Source organism: Trichomycterus rosablanca, chromosome 20 (assembly GCF_030014385.1).
Source record: "Trichomycterus rosablanca isolate fTriRos1 chromosome 20, fTriRos1.hap1, whole genome shotgun sequence".
Taxonomy (NCBI): Eukaryota; Metazoa; Chordata; class Actinopteri; order Siluriformes; family Trichomycteridae; genus Trichomycterus; species Trichomycterus rosablanca.
In genome coordinates this window covers 1,904,886-1,923,902 of record NC_086007.1, presented here as the reverse complement: position 1 = coordinate 1,923,902, position 19,017 = coordinate 1,904,886, and the positions used below count along the sequence as shown (strand labels likewise).

The 19,017-nt window shown below is 45.3% G+C and overlaps 1 protein-coding gene across 3 annotated transcripts; it reads left to right on the top strand.

Moving 5' to 3' along the window:
• The first annotated feature begins 379 nt into the window (after window positions 1-379).
• On the top strand, window positions 380-17,348 carry plppr4a (phospholipid phosphatase related 4a). 3 transcript variants are annotated; one of them, XM_063016398.1, is made up of 8 exons: window positions 380-861; window positions 4,976-5,161; window positions 9,468-9,597; window positions 10,332-10,527; window positions 11,771-11,828; window positions 13,304-13,477; window positions 15,820-15,874; window positions 15,962-17,348. In XM_063016398.1, exons 1-8 carry the CDS (start codon window positions 784-786, stop codon window positions 17,281-17,283), a joined length of 2,199 nt encoding a protein of 732 aa, XP_062872468.1. In that variant the 5' UTR covers window positions 380-783; the 3' UTR covers window positions 17,284-17,348. The 3 variants fall into 3 exon arrangements, with proteins under 3 accessions (XP_062872468.1, XP_062872466.1, XP_062872465.1); XM_063016396.1 differs by having other exon boundaries at window positions 15,820-15,909; window positions 15,976-17,348; XM_063016395.1 differs by having other exon boundaries at window positions 15,820-17,348.
• The last annotated feature ends 1,669 nt before the right edge of the window (window positions 17,349-19,017 follow it).

Sequence of the window (19,017 nt, the reverse complement as noted above, 5' to 3'; positions counted from 1 at the left end):
ACACACACACTCACTCACACCAACACACGCGAAACAGCATACAGGCGCAAACACACCATACACCATACAACACACAAACCAACACGCACACACACACACACACACGCAACAGCATACACTACGCAAAAGCACGCACGCACGCGAGCGCGCGCGCAAGCAAACACCGAACTCCGCGCGCTCAAATCACGGCGACACACCAGCAGCGCGCGCGCGCACACCCGCAAGCAAAGCTCGCGACACGCAAACACACGCACACTTTGTCGGCGCGAAAGTGGGTTTTTAGCACACGCGTGACGTCATTTCGTTCATTCTTCCCCCCCCCACTCTCCTCCCGTCTGATCCTCCGGAGCGTCTCAGAAACCGTCAGTGGAGGGAAGAATCGGGACCGAACCGGATCATCTCTGCACCCCACAGCGCGCGCGTGACCTGCGTGGAGGATTTTGGGGGTGAAGGATGCTGCATGGGCTCCCGGTGCTGCAGTGGGTCTGCTTCCGCTCGTTCCCACCCTGAGCGCCGTGCACGACTAAATCAGGACTAACAGAGGACTACAGGACTGGAGCAGGACCAGCGGGGGGAATCGATCCCAATCTGGAGGGGTTTAGTCATCAGTCTGCACTGAGAAACGCTCAGATCTTCATGATGTCCGGCAGCACACGGGACTAAACCAGACCGAACCGGGTCTAGAACCGAACCAGGGGACTAAAGCTTGTTGATCCAGATCTGGAGGGGCTTAATCATCACTCAGCATTAAGGTACCAGGCAGGAGGCCCTCAGACCTTCATCATGTCTGCTAAAGAGAGGCTGAAGAGCACCATGAGCAAGGAGAGCGTCACCCTGCTGCCCTGCTTCTACTTTGTGGAGGTAAAAAACGCCCAAAGTGGGCACATTCACACCCTGCATGCCCACATTTTACTCTAAAAGGCTACATCTCACCCTGCATGCCCATGTTCACACCCTACATGCCCACATTTCACCCTAAAACGTCACATCTCACACTGCATGTCCATGTTCACACACTGCATGGACACATTACACCCTGCATGGACACATTACACCCTGCATGCCCACATTTCACCCTACATGGGCACATTTCACCATACGGGCACATTTCACCCTACATGGGCACATTTCACCATACGGGCACATTTCACCCATTTCACCCTGCATGGGCACATTTCACCCATTTCATCTTGCATGGGCACATTTTACCCTTTATGGTCACATTTCACCCTGCATGCCCACATATCACCCTAAAAGGCCACCTTTCACCATGCATAGGTACATTTCACCATACATGGGCACATTTTTGGGCACATTTCACCCTAAAAGGCAACACTTTACCCTGCATGGACACATTCCACCCTGAAAAGGCCACATTTCACCATACATGGGCACATTTTACCCTAAAAGGCCACATTTCTCCTTCCTTGCATGCCCACATTTAACCCTGCATGGCCACATTCACTCCTAGCATGCCCACATTTCACTCTGCATGCCAACATTTCACCCTAAAAGGTCACATCTCACCCTGCATGCGTATGTTCACACACTATTGGCACATTTCATCCTGTATGAGCACAGGATAATGCTGATTTTTTTTTTACCCTAAAAAAGCCATATTTCACCCTAAAAAAGCCATATTTCACCCTAAAAAAGCCATATTTCACCCTAAAAGGCCATATTTGTCCTTACATGCCCACATTTTACCCTGCATGGATCTATTTCAACCCTACATGACCACATTTCACTCTAAAGGACCACATTTCACCATAGATAGGCACATTTCACTCTGCATGACCATATTTCATTTTGTATGCCCACATTTCACCCTGCATTGGCACATTTTATCCTAAAAGACCACATTTCACCCTAAAAGGCAACACTTCACCCTGCATAGACACGTTCCACCCTTGCATGCCCACATTTAACCCTGCATGAGCACATTTTCATTTGCATGTCCACATTTCACCCTAAAAGCCACATTCATACCCTGCATGACCACATATCACCCTGAATGGATGAAATTCACCCTAAAAGGCCACAATCCACCCCTAAAAGACCAGATTTCACTGTACATGGGCACATTTTACCCTGCAGGGCCACATTCACTCCTAGCATGCCCACATTTCACCCTGTAAGCCTACATTTCACCCTAAAAGGTCACATCTCACCCTGCATGCCCATGTTCCCACACTATTGGCACATTTCATCCTGCATGGGCACAGGTTTACTCTAAAAAGGCCACATTTCACCCCTAAAAGACCAGATTTCACTCCGCATGGGCACATTTAATTTTGCATGGCCAGCCACATTTCAACCCTGTATGCCCACATTTCACTCTGCATGGGCACGTTTCACCCTAAAAAAGCCCTATTTCACCCTAAAAGGTCACATTTCACCCTGCATTGGCACATCTCACCCTGCATGCCCATGTTCACACACTATTGGCACATTTCATCCTGTATGGGCGCAGGTTTACCCTAAAACAACCATATTTCACCCTAAAAGGCCATATTTCTCCTTGCATGCACACAGCTTACCCTGCATGCCTACATTTCACCCTACATGGGCACATTTCAACTCTAAAGCATGAGCACATTTTAATTTGCATGCCCACATCTCACCCTAAAAGCCACATTCATACCCTGCATGGCCACATATCACCCTGAATGGGTGAAACGCACCCTAAAAGGCCACTTTTCACCCCTAAAGAACCACATTTTTATGGATAATTAATAAAATGAGTCTATTACACTTGCCCACCACCGCTGAAATCTGGTTTAGAATCACAGCTGTGCTATCTGCCAGCCTGGCATCTACACAGACATGACTGATGTTTGGGGGAGTGGGGGGTGGCTGAAGTCCTGCGATAAATTGGCACCTTGTCCGGGGTGTTCCTTTTATAGAGGTAGTCACACCAACTTCATGATGATCTTTTAAATAGTTTGGGGATGGTCTTGTGAACCTCTTGCTTCTTTGAGGTCCAGGCTGACGTCCTCTGTTGGTATCATGATGTAGACACACACCAGGGTGCTCCAGAACACCAAACTACCAAACTACAACAAAAGTTCTGCTTTTATAGCAGTAACGTCTGGCCGGTAATTCGTTTATGTGAGAGGAGGGTGTACCATCGTCTGTATGTGTGCTGGAGGAAGCACATGTTTGCCACTCACCCTCCCAGCTCGATGGCTGTCATACAATACAGAAGGACACGTAGTTAGCCAGTAGCGTTCAGCAATATTTATTTTTATTTACATTTATATGCAAACCTGAGACCCGTTTGTGCCCGTTTGTGCCTGAACTGCCTCAGAAGTTTCTGCCACATCTAGAAAACCGTGGATTGAGTGTAACTCAGTGTTTTCTGCATCACACATCAAACACCGAGTCGACGGTTTGAATCGATGCGCTAGTACGAGTGGGAGTTCGCCTACACGCTTCTGTTCTCCCAGCGTTTTGGCTAAAGTACTTTTAATAAGCTGCACTATATGGACAAAAGTATTTGGACGCCCCTTTTCATTTTTGAATTCATGTCTTTCAGCCACATCAGTTGCTAACAGGTCATTTTAAAATGCACCGTTTAGTTTTTGATGGCTTTTTATATTTATTTATGCATTTTCTGTCCATTTTCTCCTGATTTTGTCTTCTGCTGTTGAGGATCCCCGATGGCATTTAAGGAGGGTATGTGGCTGCTCACGCCTCGTCCGACCCATGCGCAGTCCTAGCGGACCCCTTCTTTTTGCCCACAGGCGCCTCTATCTGTTAACCAGGGTCCTTGCACAGCGTATGAAGATCCCACCCACACGTAGTCCGGTCATCCCACCCAGCAGACACAGTGGCCAGTTAGTGTCTGCTGCAGGCACTGCCAATTGTGCCCGCTAGATGGCGCCCAGCCGACCGATGGCAGAGCCGAAATTTGAACCGAGGAGTTCAGAATCTCAGCGCTGGTGTGCAAGTCGCTTTTTTATATTCTTTGGGCTTTATATTCTTATTTATTACTTTTATATATTTGTACAGTTTTAGTTTTTATATTTACTTTAAATTTTTTTTATTGTATTTAATTTTCTTTTGCTCTACGTGGTCATGTTTATGAATTGCTGCTGTTACACTGCAATTTCCCTTTGAGGATCAATAAAGTAATCAATCAATCAATATGAATGTAAAACAGAACAGAACTGATTGTGTTTAGTCACTTGTAAGAATTAACTATGTAGTCAAAAGTATTCGGACATCTTACATTAAGCTTGTTGGACGTCCAGTTCCGAAACCCTGAGCATTAATATGCTGTTTATTTCACAAGATTTTGGATTGTCTGTGGAGATTTGTGCCTATTCAGTCTAAATAGCATTTGTAAGACTCACAGTTGATGTTCTAATTCATCCCAAAGGTCAGTAATGAGAACGGATGCCTGGTGCAGAATGTAAAGTAGCCAACAATCGATGTTGTTGATTTTTTTTACTGTCCTGGTCTTTAATTTAACAGATGTTGTTATATAGTCCAATTAAAACAAATGCATTTTTTAGGTAGTACTGGGTAGTGACAGCGAGAAGGTCCTGGGTTTGATTTCCAGGTGGAGCTGAGCAGGTCCTTATTGTGTGGAGTTTGCATGTTCTCCCTGTGTCCACGTGGGTTTCCTCTTACAGTCCACAGACATACAGTCAGGTCAACTGGAGATATGTGTGTGTGTGGACTGGTGACCTGTCCAGGGTGGTTCCTAAATTTCACTCAGTGAATTGTACCCACCACGACCCTGACCAGGATAAAGCAGTGTTGAAACAATGAATGAATGAAAGATTATGGATGATTATGCTCCCTCAGACCTCTGGCAGCTGACGGCTAAGGCACGGCAAAGATTCAAGATACAAAAGATCCTTTCTAAAATAAAAATAAAAAATTTTTGATCGATGTTGTTTATTTATACTGATTTTTATCACTGTTGTCTCTTTTAATCTCGACTTTCTCTTCGTCCTGTGTGCAGTTGCCCATCCTGGCCTCCTCGGTGGTGAGTCTGTACTTTCTGGAGCTGACCGATCTCTTTAAGCCGGTACATTCGGGCTATAGCTGTAACGACCGGACCCTGAGCATGCCCTACATCGAGCCCAGCAAGGAGGTGGTGCCGTTCCTCATGCTTTTTAGCCTGGCGTTTGTCATCCCAGCAGCCACGGTCAGTCATGATGTCTTAAATCGCATTCGTAACAGTGTAATGATGCTCTGATGCTCTGTAATGTCAAGTAAATAAGCACGTGTCCTCAAACTGAAGGGCCACATTGTTCTATATAACTCTGTTTTTATTATGAATGTATGAAATTCAAGGTAAAGTTTTAGGCAGAGCATTATGGGTATTAACAATTGTTAATAATGAGGAATCTCAAAATACAATTTCATTCATCTAAATCATCATCACTATTATTTATATTATATAGGGCCCTAATAAATCTATTGGAATACATGCTTAATTTCACTGACCTTGCTTTTCAGAAATCACAGATATCACAGATTTATAAAGAAAAGAGCCACATTTCACCTCAGTCATTAAATTACACTCATAAATTGAACGATAGAATAAATAAAAGCTATGATACACAGCACAGCTCCCTTAATCCAAAGACGAAAATACTCGTCTGCATTCTCGCTCACAGAATGGGTTGTTAGTTTTACAAAAATTCACCCGAGTCATGTTTTTAGCTGCTTTACACTTTGCCATCTTGGACAGTTTGACCAACTGAATTGCCGTAGGATTGCTAGGACGCCTTATAGTGCAGATTAATCAGTAAATTTGATGCACTTGAACACTACATGAATGAAAAATGTTAAATCTCTAAACATAAAACCCTAAATTTTTAATTTCAGAGCAAATTGCACAATAGAAATGTACAGACAGAACAATAATAACAGACATGCAGACGAGAAACACAAAACATAGCAACACAGCAGAGGTGATATCAGCCACACACAGCTGAAGAATCGAGCAGTGGAGCAGCGGTGAACAGATTCCAACACAAAAAAGCAGTGGCGGTGAACACACCCTCATACAGCCGAAGAGCCGAGCCAAGCCGAGCTGAGCCGAGTAATTTTGGGAAGCGATCAAAAACCTGTTTTGTTAACTTCCCACATGTGATTACCTCATGATTAAATAAAAAATTAAATGTTAACTAAACGTTTATTCGTTTAGGGCTCATGCAGGTTAATTTAGTGTGACTTAATTACGGGACTGGACTGTAATGTTGTGACTTGCTGACCTGCATGATCACTGCGACTGTTCAGCTGTCTCTAAATATAATGAAAATAAAGCAGAACTAAACACTTTTACTGGTTCTAATGGTTCCAGTTTGGACCAGTCTGTTACTTAATAAGTAATAAGACTTTATTCAGACTGCACGGAGTGGAGAGGAACTGTCAGTAATTGAATTCCAACCACACACTGCACAGTTACTCGACCATTAGATGATCCTGCTTCCACTGCTTTACAGAGGGATACCCCTGTCTAATGTCTGAATCAGGTGCAGCAACAGTTTAGGGAAGATCCTTCCCTGTGCACAAAGCATCTCTAGAAGAACTTGAACCTCACCAGCTCTGGAATGAACCGGAACATCCAGTGAGGCTTTCTCGATCTACACCTGAACGGGCACAAATTCCCACAGACACACTCCACAGTCTTCACACAGAGGTCACTCTATTTTAACACCGTGCACTTCTAAAATGAGACGTCAGGCGTCCGAATACTTTCTGCTAAAGGAGCAGCGCGTGACCGCGGCGCAGCTGTGCTAAAGGACGACGGCGAATGCTAATCGTGCCGCATACGGTGGCTGAATATAAATTCCACAAGCTGTCAGAGTTCACTCGTCTTATAATATGCAGATTTCAATGTCACATTAGTTTTCAGTTCATTTTGGCTGCCACCTACCCACAATGCACGGCTCAGGGGGACGTATGTGCACAGAATATGAAGCGACTTGTGGCTTCGGAATGATGTTCACAAGTCACGAAATACGAGTCCGAGTCGAGTCACGAGTCTTTAGGCTAGAGTCCGAGTCAAGTCATGAGTCTTTAGGCTAGAGTCTGAGTCAAGTCACGAGTCTTTAGGTTAGAGTCTGAGTCAAGTCACGAGTCTTAAGGTTAGAGTCTGAGTCAAGTCATGAGTCTTTAGGCTAGAGTCCGAGTCAAGTCACGAGTCTTTAGGCTAGAGTCTGAGTCAAGTCACGAGTCTTTAGGTTAGAGTCTGAGTCAAGTCATGAGTCTTTAGGCTAGAGTCTGAGTCAAGTCACGAGTCTTTAGGTTAGAGTCTGAGTCAAGTCACGAGTCTTTAGGTTAGAGTCTGAGTCAAGTCACAAGTCTTTAGGCTAGAGTCCGAGTCAAGTCACGAGTCTTTAGGCTAGAGTTTGAGTCAAGTCACGAGTCTTTAGGTTAGAGTCTGAGTCAAGTCATGAGTCTTTAGGCTAGAGTCCGAGTCAAGTCATGAGTCTTTAGGCTAGAGTCTGAGTCAAGTCATGAGTCTTTAGGCTAGAGTCCGAGTCGAGTCACGAGTCTTTAGGCTAGAGTCCGAGTCAAGTCATGAGTCTTTAGGCTAGAGTCTGAGTCAAGTCACGAGTCTTTAGGTTAGAGTCTGAGTCAAGTCACGAGTCTTTAGGTTAGAGTCTGAGTCAAGTCATGAGTCTTTAGGCTAGAGTCCGAGTCAAGTCACGAGTCTTTAGGCTAGAGTCTGAGTCAAGTCACGAGTCTTTAGGTTAGAGTCTGAGTCAAGTCATGAGTCTTTAGGCTAGAGTCTGAGTCAAGTCACGAGTCTTTAGGTTAGAGTCTGAGTCAAGTCACGAGTCTTTAGGTTAGAGTCTGAGTCAAGTCACGAGTCTTTAGGCTAGAGTCCGAGTGAAGTCACGAGTCTTTAGGCTAGAGTCTGAGTCAAGTCACGAGTCTTTAGGTTAGAGTCTGAGTCAAGTCATGAGTCTTTAGGCTAGAGTCCGAGTCAAGTCATGAGTCTTTAGGCTAGAGTCTGATTCAAGTCATGAGTCTTTAGGCTAGAGTCTGAGTCAAGTCATGAGTCTTTAGGCTAGAGTCTGAGTCAAGTCACGAGTCTTTAGGCTGGAGTCCGAGTCAAGTCATGAGTCTTTAAACTAGAGTCCGAGTCAAGTCACGAGTCTTTAGGTTAGAGTCTGAGTCAAGTCATGAGTCTTTAGGCTAGAGTCCGAGTCAAGTCATGAGTCTTTAGGCTAGAGTCTGAGTCAAGTCACGAGTCTTTAGGTTAGAGTCTGAGTCAAGTCATGAGTCTTTAGGCTAGAGTCCGAGTCAAGTCACGAGTCAATATAATAAACACAAAACATATCTTGGAAATGTAGCGTAGAAATAAACAAATAATCTGTAAGTTTAGATAAAAAACAACAACAGATTAGCGAGTTTATTTAGCCGTTTTACTTCGTGCCTTTACTTTCCTGGGTTCCAGTTAAAAGCTTAAACTGACGTTTTGTTTTTATTACAAATTACGGCACAGCGGCCAAAATCCCAAACGCAGCAAAAACATCCATAATACTGCTTACCTTAGCTTCTGTTCTTCCAGATGCTATTAAATTTATAAGCGTGTGTCCCATTAGGAATAGAATCTGTTATTTTGTAAATGTGCTTATAATTAAAAACCTCCAAACTTTTCCCGGTTGTGAAGTAAAACAGGAAGTCGTTAGAAAGCCGATCGAGCGTTTCATTACCACGTCATCTGTGTGACGCTGCAAACTGAATAAATGCAAATAACAGCATTTCTTACTAACAATTACAATCAGAAGCTCTGATTGGTTCAGAAAGCGGTTCTTACAACCATTAGCGCCAATTCTGTTGGAGCGTTCCATTCACATTATCTGTTACTGTGAAGTGCACTACGTAGGGTATTCCACCATTTTAAGTAGGGAGCGACGCATCACTACGCCGGAAGCTGGCTGGAACACTTACCCATTGTGTGTGTTGTGGGTTAAGATGGCCGAAGCGTTATTATTATTATTATATTATATATTAGCGATCGGTACAATTCCAGCACACCTCATACTGGTTTCCTGTTGGTCACTGAGAGAACAAATGGGTTGACCTATTAGAAACTATAATACACCAAATGGTCAAAAGTATTCGGACACCTGATCATGAGCTTGTTAGACACCCCGTGACCTCTGTGTGATCTTTTCGGCTAGAACAACAGCCGCTCTTCTGAGAAGCTTCTCACAACTTTGAAGTGTGTCTGTGTATGGGAATTCGTGCCCATTTAGTCAATGGGATCTGCGTATATAGTCCACAGATGTATTCCCACCTACCAAAAACATGCAGTTGGCCTACAGATGCCCCAAGTTGTGAGTGAGTATATGAGTGTGTGATGCACTGGGATGGATTGGCACCCTGTTCAATGAATGGTGCCACTCCCATTATGGTTGGCTGTCCAGTCGACTGTGGGAAGGCCTGGATGCTGGCACTGGTAACCACGGTGACATGTCTCCCCACAGATCATGATTGGCGAGGGGATCCTGTACTGCTGCCAGATTAAACGAAGGGTCACCACCAAAACCGAAGCCAACATCAACGCCGCCGGCTGCAACTTCAACTCCTTCATCCGCCGGGCTGTAAGGTTTGTGGGTAGGCACTCATTTTTCATGCCCTTTTTTCGTTGTGATGCCAGTTGCAATATTTCGGGAGGGAAGAGCGTCGTTCCTGGTGCTTAAAAATAATTAGACATGGAGGACGCCCAGGTTTATTCTGTATATACTCACTGAGCACTTCATTAGGTATGTCTATCTACATACAAACCAACCGTACAGATCAACTTTGAGGGTATACAATTACAGACTGTAGGCCGTCTGTTTCTCTGTACATCTGCATTTATCAATCAGTTAGGAACCCCATAGTAGCCACACTGACTGAACGATCTCCGAGCGGTAACGACATGCTAGTGTGTGTTGTACTTGTATAAGTGTAGCAGGTGCAGCAGTGTTGTTGGGATTTTGGATCTTGTGGTCCAACCAAGAATATAAAGCCAACAGTGTCCTGTAGGCAGTTGTAGCCTAGCGGTTAACTAGTAATCAAAAGGTCACTGGGTTAAGCCCCATCTCTGCCAGGTTGCCACTGTTGGGCCCCTGAGCAAGGCCCTTAACCAGTCACTTTGGATAAAAGTAAAGTAAATGTAACTGAACACATACAACCATTACTTTTCCCTTTTAATTGATTTATGGGTACAGGGGGGACAAAGTGTGCAGATTAATAGATGGGTGAATATTTGAATATGTGAATATTATTGCTCAGGGGTCCTATAGTGGGGCAGCACGTGCAACAGCACACTCGGTGTACCTACTCACGCCCATGTTTCCGTTTAGGGGTGCACATATTCGGCCTGTGCGTCACGGCCCTGATCACAGACATCATCCAGCTGTGTACGGGGTACCACGCCCCGTACTTCCTCACGGTGTGTAAACCCAACCTCACCATCCTCAACACCACGTGTGACGAGAACGCCTTCATCGTGGAGGACATCTGCTCCGGCTCCAACTCTGCAGCCATCAACGCCGGCAGGTCAGGAACCTCAATTAATATTGTTTAAAGAGAATATATCCAGGTCTCATTCATCCTTTCATCATATTATATGAAACTGCATGATACACTACATGGCCGAAAGTATTTGGACGCCTGACCTGGGCTGTTGGACGTCCCATTTAATAAACAAACTATTAAAATAGAGCGACCTCTATGTGTTTTCAGCTATAACAGCAGCCACTCTTCTGAGAGGCTTCTCACAAGACCTTGAAGTAAGTCTGTGTATGGGAATTTGTGCCCATTCAGTCAAAAAGCATTTGTAAATAAAGGCAGAAACAGACTTGCTGTTGTCAGGTGCACTTGTCAGTGCGCTCTTAGTGCTGGTCCCAAGCCTTGAGTCTTAGGAATGAATTGGAACACTGATTTTGATCCATAGTGGGCACAAAATCCCACAGACGTGTTCCAAATCGAAGAATAGTAGCTGATATACTGTAGGTGTAGGGTATAAGACGTCCAACAATGGTCAGGTGTCCACATACTTTTGGCCATGTATTGATTATTTGTGCCAACAAACCAGTTAAATTTAAACTGAAAAGAGGTACGAGCAGGAACTTGGCATTTCCTTAAAATGGTGTATACTCGCCCACATCTTGCGGAGGGCATGGAGCTGGTAGAGTGGGTGCTGTGCAGCACAGTGGGTCCTGAGGTCTCGGGTTTGATCCTCGCTTCTGCGTGGGTTTCCTCTCACCCGAATTGCCTCGCCCCTAGGTGTAGGAGATGAGTCAAAATATCGAGCGCCCTGTGATTGACAGGCGCATTGTCTAGACTGAGTTCTAGCCTCGTGCCCTGTGTTTCCTGGCGGTGCCAGTCACAGTCGGAACGAATGAATAAACATTCCCTAATTGTAAATCCTCTCAGAACCGGAATGATTTGGGTGTAAATCACCCGTATTGCCGTGTGTAGGGTGTTTTTTTGGAGGTGCGGAGGGACCTTCAGCGTTCGGCGCTGTGTAGAACCCACACAGAGTTCAGTCCCGGTGCTCTTGTGAATCTGTAGCTTGGAAACACCCACGCGTGCATTCACACAGCTCCGTTATTCAGTCCTCATCAGCCTCTCCGCTCTCATTCTCATAATCTCAGCACAATCGTGCCTGAGACGTTCAGACGTCCAGCAGACAGAGTGTCCTCGCTCGTATTAATGAAACAAAGAGCATGAATATGTATTATAGATGCTACGGTGTCTTTTTCAGTGAATCTGAATAACCGGGTGTTTGTTGTTGCAGGAAATCGTTCCCCTCACAACACGCCACCTTGGCTGCCTTTGCTGCAGTGTACGTCTCAGTAAGTAATCCACCTATCCGCACTGCCACAGGGGCACTATCATGAAATTTTCCATTTCACGCATTTAACGTTATTGTTTATGTTAGAGAGATTATACACAGTGTCACCCTGCAGGAAAACCGTTCAGAAAATTCATAAACATACCTGCAATATCAGCACAGAAATATAACAATCTATATATTATGGCTTGACTGGTCATTAAATAGATGATGATGGATGGATGGATGGATGGATGGATAAATGACCATATAGAATGTTCATTGAATGGACAGACAGATGGATGGATGCATGGATTGGGATGGATGGATGGACGGTTGGATGGATGGACGGACGGACAGATAGATGGACGGATGGATGGGTTGATGGAGTATTGGATGGATGAAGGGATGAATGGATCTTTATGTAAAAGCATGGATGTATCTAGGTAGGATATGGATGGATGGATGCATGGATGGATGGATTTATAGATGGATGGATGGATGGATGGACAGATGGATGGATAGGTTGATGGATTGAGAGATAAATGTAGGGTTGAATGTATAAGTATAAGAATGAAGAAAATGGAGGGATGGATTGAGTTTTGGATGAATAAAGGGATGAATGGATCTTCATGTAAAAGCATGGATGTATCTAGGTAGGATATGGATGGATGGATGGATGAACACAAACGTGGGTAAGTTAGTTTATGGAAAATTGGGGGTCAAGAATTTATAAATAGATTAATGGATATAGGATCGGCTCAGTGATGGAATGGATGGATAAATGACCATATAGAATGGTCATGGGATGGATGGATGGATGAACAGGTGGATGGATGGATGAATGGATGGATGAATGGATGGATGGATAAATGACCATATAGAATGGTCATGGGATGGATGGATGAACAGGTGGATGGATGGATGGATGAATGGATGGATGAATGGATGGATGGATAAATGACCATATAGAATGGTCATTGAATCGATGGATGGACAGACAGATGGGTGGATGCATGAATTGGGATGAACAGATGGATGGATGGCTGGACGGACAGATAGATGGAAGGATGGATGAATTGGGATGAACAGATGGATGGATGGACAGACAGGCGGACGGATGGATGGATGGCTGGACGGACAGATAGATGGAAGTATGGATGAATTGGGATGAACAGATGGATGAATGGACAGACAGGCGGACGGATGGATGGATGGCTGGACGGACAGATAGATGGAAGGATGGATGGGTTGATGGCTTCATAGATGAATGTAGGGTTGAATGTATAAATATAAGAATAAAGGGAATGGATGCAGTATTGGATGAATGAGGGGACCGATAGAATAGAATAGTCATTGGATGGACCGTTGCAGCAGAAGACAGATATGGAATGGGTGTCTAGATACTTTTGACCATGTAGTGTTGTAAGGTTAAGGTATGACTGGAATGAATCGTGATTAGTGTAACTTAGTGTTGCTGTGTTTGCGTTTTTTCAGATGTACTTCAACGCTACGTTAACCGACTCCTCCAAGCTGCTGAAACCGCTGCTGGTCTTCTCCTTCATCATGTGTGGCGTCATCTGTGGCCTGACGCGCATCATCCAGTTTAAAAACCACGCCATGGACATCTACTGCGGCTTCCTCATTGGAGGAGCCATCGCCGTCTACCTGGTGAGAAAACAAATGGGGTCGGGCTTAAGGTGGATCGTTGTTTGCGTTCGGGGTGTGAATCTTGATTCATTCGGGTCACATTAAATGAATCTGACTCAGTCTGGCTAACCCTGAAGACTTTTGGCTCCTCGTTGGAGGAGCTTCACACGGTCTGTTCTCCTGCTCCGTGGACGCTTGTTTGGGAGTGATGAGAGAAGGCAGTGTTTAATGGGGTTATAAATAGACCCTAAGCAAATCTCATGCGGCTGCATCGCTGCTATCCGCCCCCACGCTTGTTCTTCGCCAACAAGCCTCCCCTTCCCCGTGTTACGATCACTAGCATGCTGATCTAAGTAAATCTCAAACTGTACAGAGTTTTTTGTGTGTGCTGTGATAATGCGCTGGTGTGGCCTTGTTTCCAAGAGTTCAGACTTTTGGAGAATCGAGATTAATATATTATACACCCGATTTAGCATTTTTTTTGTTGCTGATTTCAAACTTGAGTGGGACCCAAGGGTGCCAGTTATCTAAAACAGCTGACCTCACATATCAATGGTGGTATCAATGCCCTCTTCTTCCCTTAACCCCAGTTCAAGATTACCAATGACCAATATAAAGAAAAGACACTTTGAATTTGCCTTGAATGTACGGCTGAAATGACTTGGCTTGCATATAGATAGTCGCTGACTCAAGATTGCCTTGGTCTCTAGGTGTCAGTCCTCATAAATTGCTGACTGTACCTATATAGTGTTGGCAATGCCCCCATTTCCCCTTAACTCCACTTCAAAATGTATAATGACCAAGGCAAAGAAAAGAAACTTAAGGTAAGATACCTTGTCTAGGACTTGACAGTTGCAGATTTCAGACTTAAGTCGGACCCAAGGGTGTTAGTTATAATAAATTGCCGTCTTCACCTATCAGTGATGGTATCAATGCCCCCTCTTTACCTCCAGAATGTTTGATTTGCCTTGAATATACGACTGAAATGACTTGATGTGCATATACTGTAGATAATTGCTGACTCAAGAGTTGCCTTAGGCTCAAGGTGTCAGTTCTCAATAATTGCTGGCAATGCCCGCTTCCTCCGTTAACCTGAATCTGAGAGTTACAATGACCAAGACAAAGAAAAGAATCATTGGATTTGCCTTGGATATAAGGCTGAGATGAATTGCCTTGTCTAGGACTTGACAGTTGCTGACTCAAGTCCTGACTTGGACCCAAGGGTGTCTGACAATGCCCCCCTTCCTGCTTCCCTTAACCATAATTCAAGACTTTAAATAACTAAGACAAATAATAGAAGCTTTAGACTGGCATTGGATGTAAGGCTGAGATGACTTTGCTTGTTTAGAAATTGACAGTTGCTGACTCGAGCCTTGACTTGGATCTCTAAAACTGCTGCCTCCACCTTTAAATAGTGGTTACAATACCCCCTTCTTCCCTCAACCCCAATTCAAGATTTACAATGACCAAGTCAACGTAGAGAAACTTTTGATTTGCTCGGATGTAAGGCTGAGATGATTTATCTTGTTGCTGACTACACCAATCAGTGCTAGTGTAATGCCCCCGTCTTCCCTTAACCCTAATTTAAGGCTTAAACTAACCAAGACAAATAATAGAAGCTTTAGACTGGCATTGAATGTACGGCTGAAATGATTTGGCTTGTCTAGGACTTGACAGTTGCTGACTCAAGTCCTGACTTGGACCCAAGGGTGTCAGCTCTCTAAAATTGCTGCCTCCACCTTCTTTATTTAACCCCGGTTCGAGAGTTACAATGACCAAGACAAAGAAAACTTTGGACTCCAAGTAAAGCTGTGAAGACTTGGCTTGCCTAGAAATTGGCAGTTGCTGACCCGAGACCTTGACTTGGACCCAATAGTGTCATTTCTCAAAAACTGCTGACTATACCTTTCAGTAATGGTGACAATGCCCCCCTACCTGCTTCCCTTTACCATAATTTAACGTTTAAAATAACCAAGACAAATAATAGAAGCTTTAGACTGGCATTGGATGTAAGACTGAGATTACTTGGCTTGCCGAGAGGTGATAGTTGCTGACTCAAGTCCTGACTTGGGCGCAAGGGTGTCAGCTCTCAAAAATCGCTGACTCTGCCTTTCAGACTTAACAATAATTCAAGACCTAAAATAACCAAGACAAATAATAGAAGCTTTAGACTGACATTGGATGTAAGACTGAGATGACTTGTTTAGAAATCGACAGTTGCTGACTTGAGTCTTGACTTGGACGCAAGGGTGTCTGCTCTCTAAAATGGCTGCCTCCACCTTTAAATAGTGGTGGCAATGCCCCCTTTATAGTGTTGGGATTGGGAATATGTTCCTAACATTGCTTACTGGGATTCTTTTCAGGGTCTCTATGCGGTGGGAAACTTTAAACCCAGTGAGGACACGTCTCTGCGGCAGCACCCTCGTCCACAGCCACAGCCACGTCCCCAGCCCGTGCCCCCACCGATGCAGATTCCCCCACAGCCTCAGCCCATCATGCCTCCTTCTGCCCTCCGTGAGCCCCTGCGCCCCCTGCCAAACTTTAACACAGAGCTCCCTCGCCTCCTTCACGCTAAAAGCCTGAGCGTCAGGGAGCGGCCGACCTCGGCTCGCTCGGAGAGCATCCTTCTCCGAGGTCCAAGCCGGGACACCGGTTCCTTCACCATGAAGAGAGCCAGCACGGAGCTGCAGTGCATCACGGCGTCCAGCCCTCTGTACCAAGACAACATGGTGACCTTTAGCAACACCTTGCCCAGGACACAATCGGTGAGTGGAGATGAGCCCGTGCCAAGGCGCCACGCCGCCATTCATACCTCGATGGACTCCACGCGCTCCAAACAGCTCCTCTCTCAATGGAAAACCAAGAATGAAAACCGTAAGCTACAGATCGGGGAGGGTCCTGAGGCGGGCATGGATGTCAGGTGCAGCTCCGAACCCTCTGCTATGAGTTTGGAAGGACCTCCGCAGTACATGAAGATGGCTGCTAGTGTTGTGCCATTGCCCATGGCTAATCACAATGGCGGCGGTGGTGGTGGTGGGGCCAGGGTGACCATCCAATCACGACCAGGATCTTCACAGCTGGTTCACATTCCTGAAGAGGTGCAGGAGAACTTGTGCACATATCCACAGGAGGACAGCGGCGAAATGAGCGATGGTGGGGAGGGATCGGCTGGAAACGCACGGGCAAAATGGATGAAGATGGCAGAGCAGAGTGCACCATGCAGGACTAACAACCAGCCAAGGATCATGCAGGTCATCGCCATGTCTAAACAGCAGGGCATCATACTCGGAAGTCCCAAGAGCGAGGGTAGCGCCGTGAGCCGCACTGGTTCGATCCGGTACAAGGCACTGACCGAGCAGGAGCCCGGCGATGGCATTGTGCACATCGACGCCCATCCGGAGAACAGACCCAACGTGGACCCCGGTGGCTCCTGGAGGTGGAAGGCGCCGCCCGAGCGAGTCAGCGTCCGCCAGTGCTTCGAGCTCAACGACCTCAACCGCAACTCGGAGAGCTGCGACTCGCTCAGGGACGGCTCGGTACCCGACACGGGCAACCCGCATCACCCACACTTCCACCACCATCACCACTTTCACCACCAGCACCACCAGGGCATCACCACCATCCGCGTCTCGGCGGCAGAGTCCAGCAGCGAGACGGAGGCCGCATCCGAGACCCTCTCGCTCGCCTCGAGCCGAGATTCCACGCTGCGCCGCAAGAACGTCATCCTGCTGCCCGAACGCGGCCCGAGCCCGGACAACGCCAGGAACCTGCCGCACTTTTTCAAACTGTCACCCACGCCTCCTCCCACTGTGACCTTCAAAGAGTGAGTTCCATTTTCTCCAATCCCAGAGTGGCCTTGCTCTCTTACTAGACTTTCTGGAGGGGCACAGCTCGCCCGTACCTGGCTCCCTCCAAAACGCTACCTTTTTTTAATTTTATCTTTTTGAGGTACTGAATCAAAAGCACAAGGTCATTTTTTGAGACTGTTGGGAGTTTTATAATAAATAATATTATTATACTGAAGAAACGTTTGGAACAAGACAGTCTAGAGTACGTGTACAGTGGTCAGCTGTGTCATACAGCAACATGCCGGTGCTTTTTACCTTTTACCAGAGGTCTCAACCTGTGGCCCCCTGTTTTAAAGACCCGTTATTCCAGTCCACCAAGGACTAGTTCGTGGCCCCTGTCGTGACCTGTCGGGGCCCAGCTTGTTGAAAGGTTGAGCACCACGGCTGTATGCTGTCCTCAGTGTATATATTTAAAATGGGACACATGGTATGTAATCTTTAGCATCATTATACGATTTTTTTATTCATACAGGATCTCTAATACTAATTCTAACGCTTCAAGTTTTAATCCGAACCAGGATTTATCTTTGATATCTTTGCATATCTCATTCCTACCATGCGTTCATACGGCATGGTCACGCTTTCATTTTACTTATACATGACGTTACCAGTCTGATGGAGTCAAGAGTTTAAATACACTAAAGTACATCAGTGATTTCTGCAACTTTGTCCATGACTGAAGGGCTTTTGGAGTTTATTATTATTATTATTATTTAATCAGGTGGGTTGGATATATTCGTACAGTACATTTAATATTTTAATATTTAGTTCTACTATATGTGCATTCGCTCTTTTTCCTTCAATCAACAGCGTTTGAAAGCCGACAGTCTTCTGGTACGACTCCTACCTACGAGGGATCTTCAAAAAGTTTCCGCAATTTTTTGTAACTCTGTGAGCATAAAATCTGGTTTTTGGTTGAGCTCATAGCTGCTGATGCGCCGCTGCTTTCACATCATTATCACATGAAAATCTTCTTCCTCTTAAAGCTTCTCTGAGTGTCCAAAAACGTGGAAATCAGATGGAGCTTAATCCAGACTATAAGCGTCTCTCAGTCTGTCAGACACGACCAATTACTCCTCCTACTACACCCTCACCACTTATAACCACAATATACAAGTGAGGAAACTTTTAGAAGATCCCTCATATCTATCTATCTTTCTATCTGTCTGTCTGTCTGTCTGTCTGTCTATCAATCGATCCAGCTGTCTATCATCTATTTATCTATCATCTTTTGATCTATGTCTGCCTATCTATCTCTCTATCTGTTTATCTACCATCTATCTATCTATCTGTCTGTCTGTCTATCTATTGATCTGTCTGTCTATCTATTGATCTATCTGTCTATCTATCTGTCTGTCTATCTATCAATCTATCTGTCTGTCTATCTATTGATCTATCTATCTGTCTATTTACATTTACATTTATGGCATTTAGCAGACGCTTTTATCCAAAGCGACTTGCAGTACTGTGTCAGTATACCGTCTAAGCAATTGAGGGTTAAGGGCCTTGCTCAAGGGCCCAACAGCATCAACCTGGCAGGGGTGGGGCTTGAACCAGTGATTACTAGTCCAGTACCTTGACTACTAGGCTACAGCTGCCCCACTATCTATCTATCTATCTATCTATCTATCTATCTATCTATCTATCTATCTATCTATCTATTTATCTATCTGTCTGTCTGTCGGTCGGTCGGTCTATCTATCGTCTGTCTGT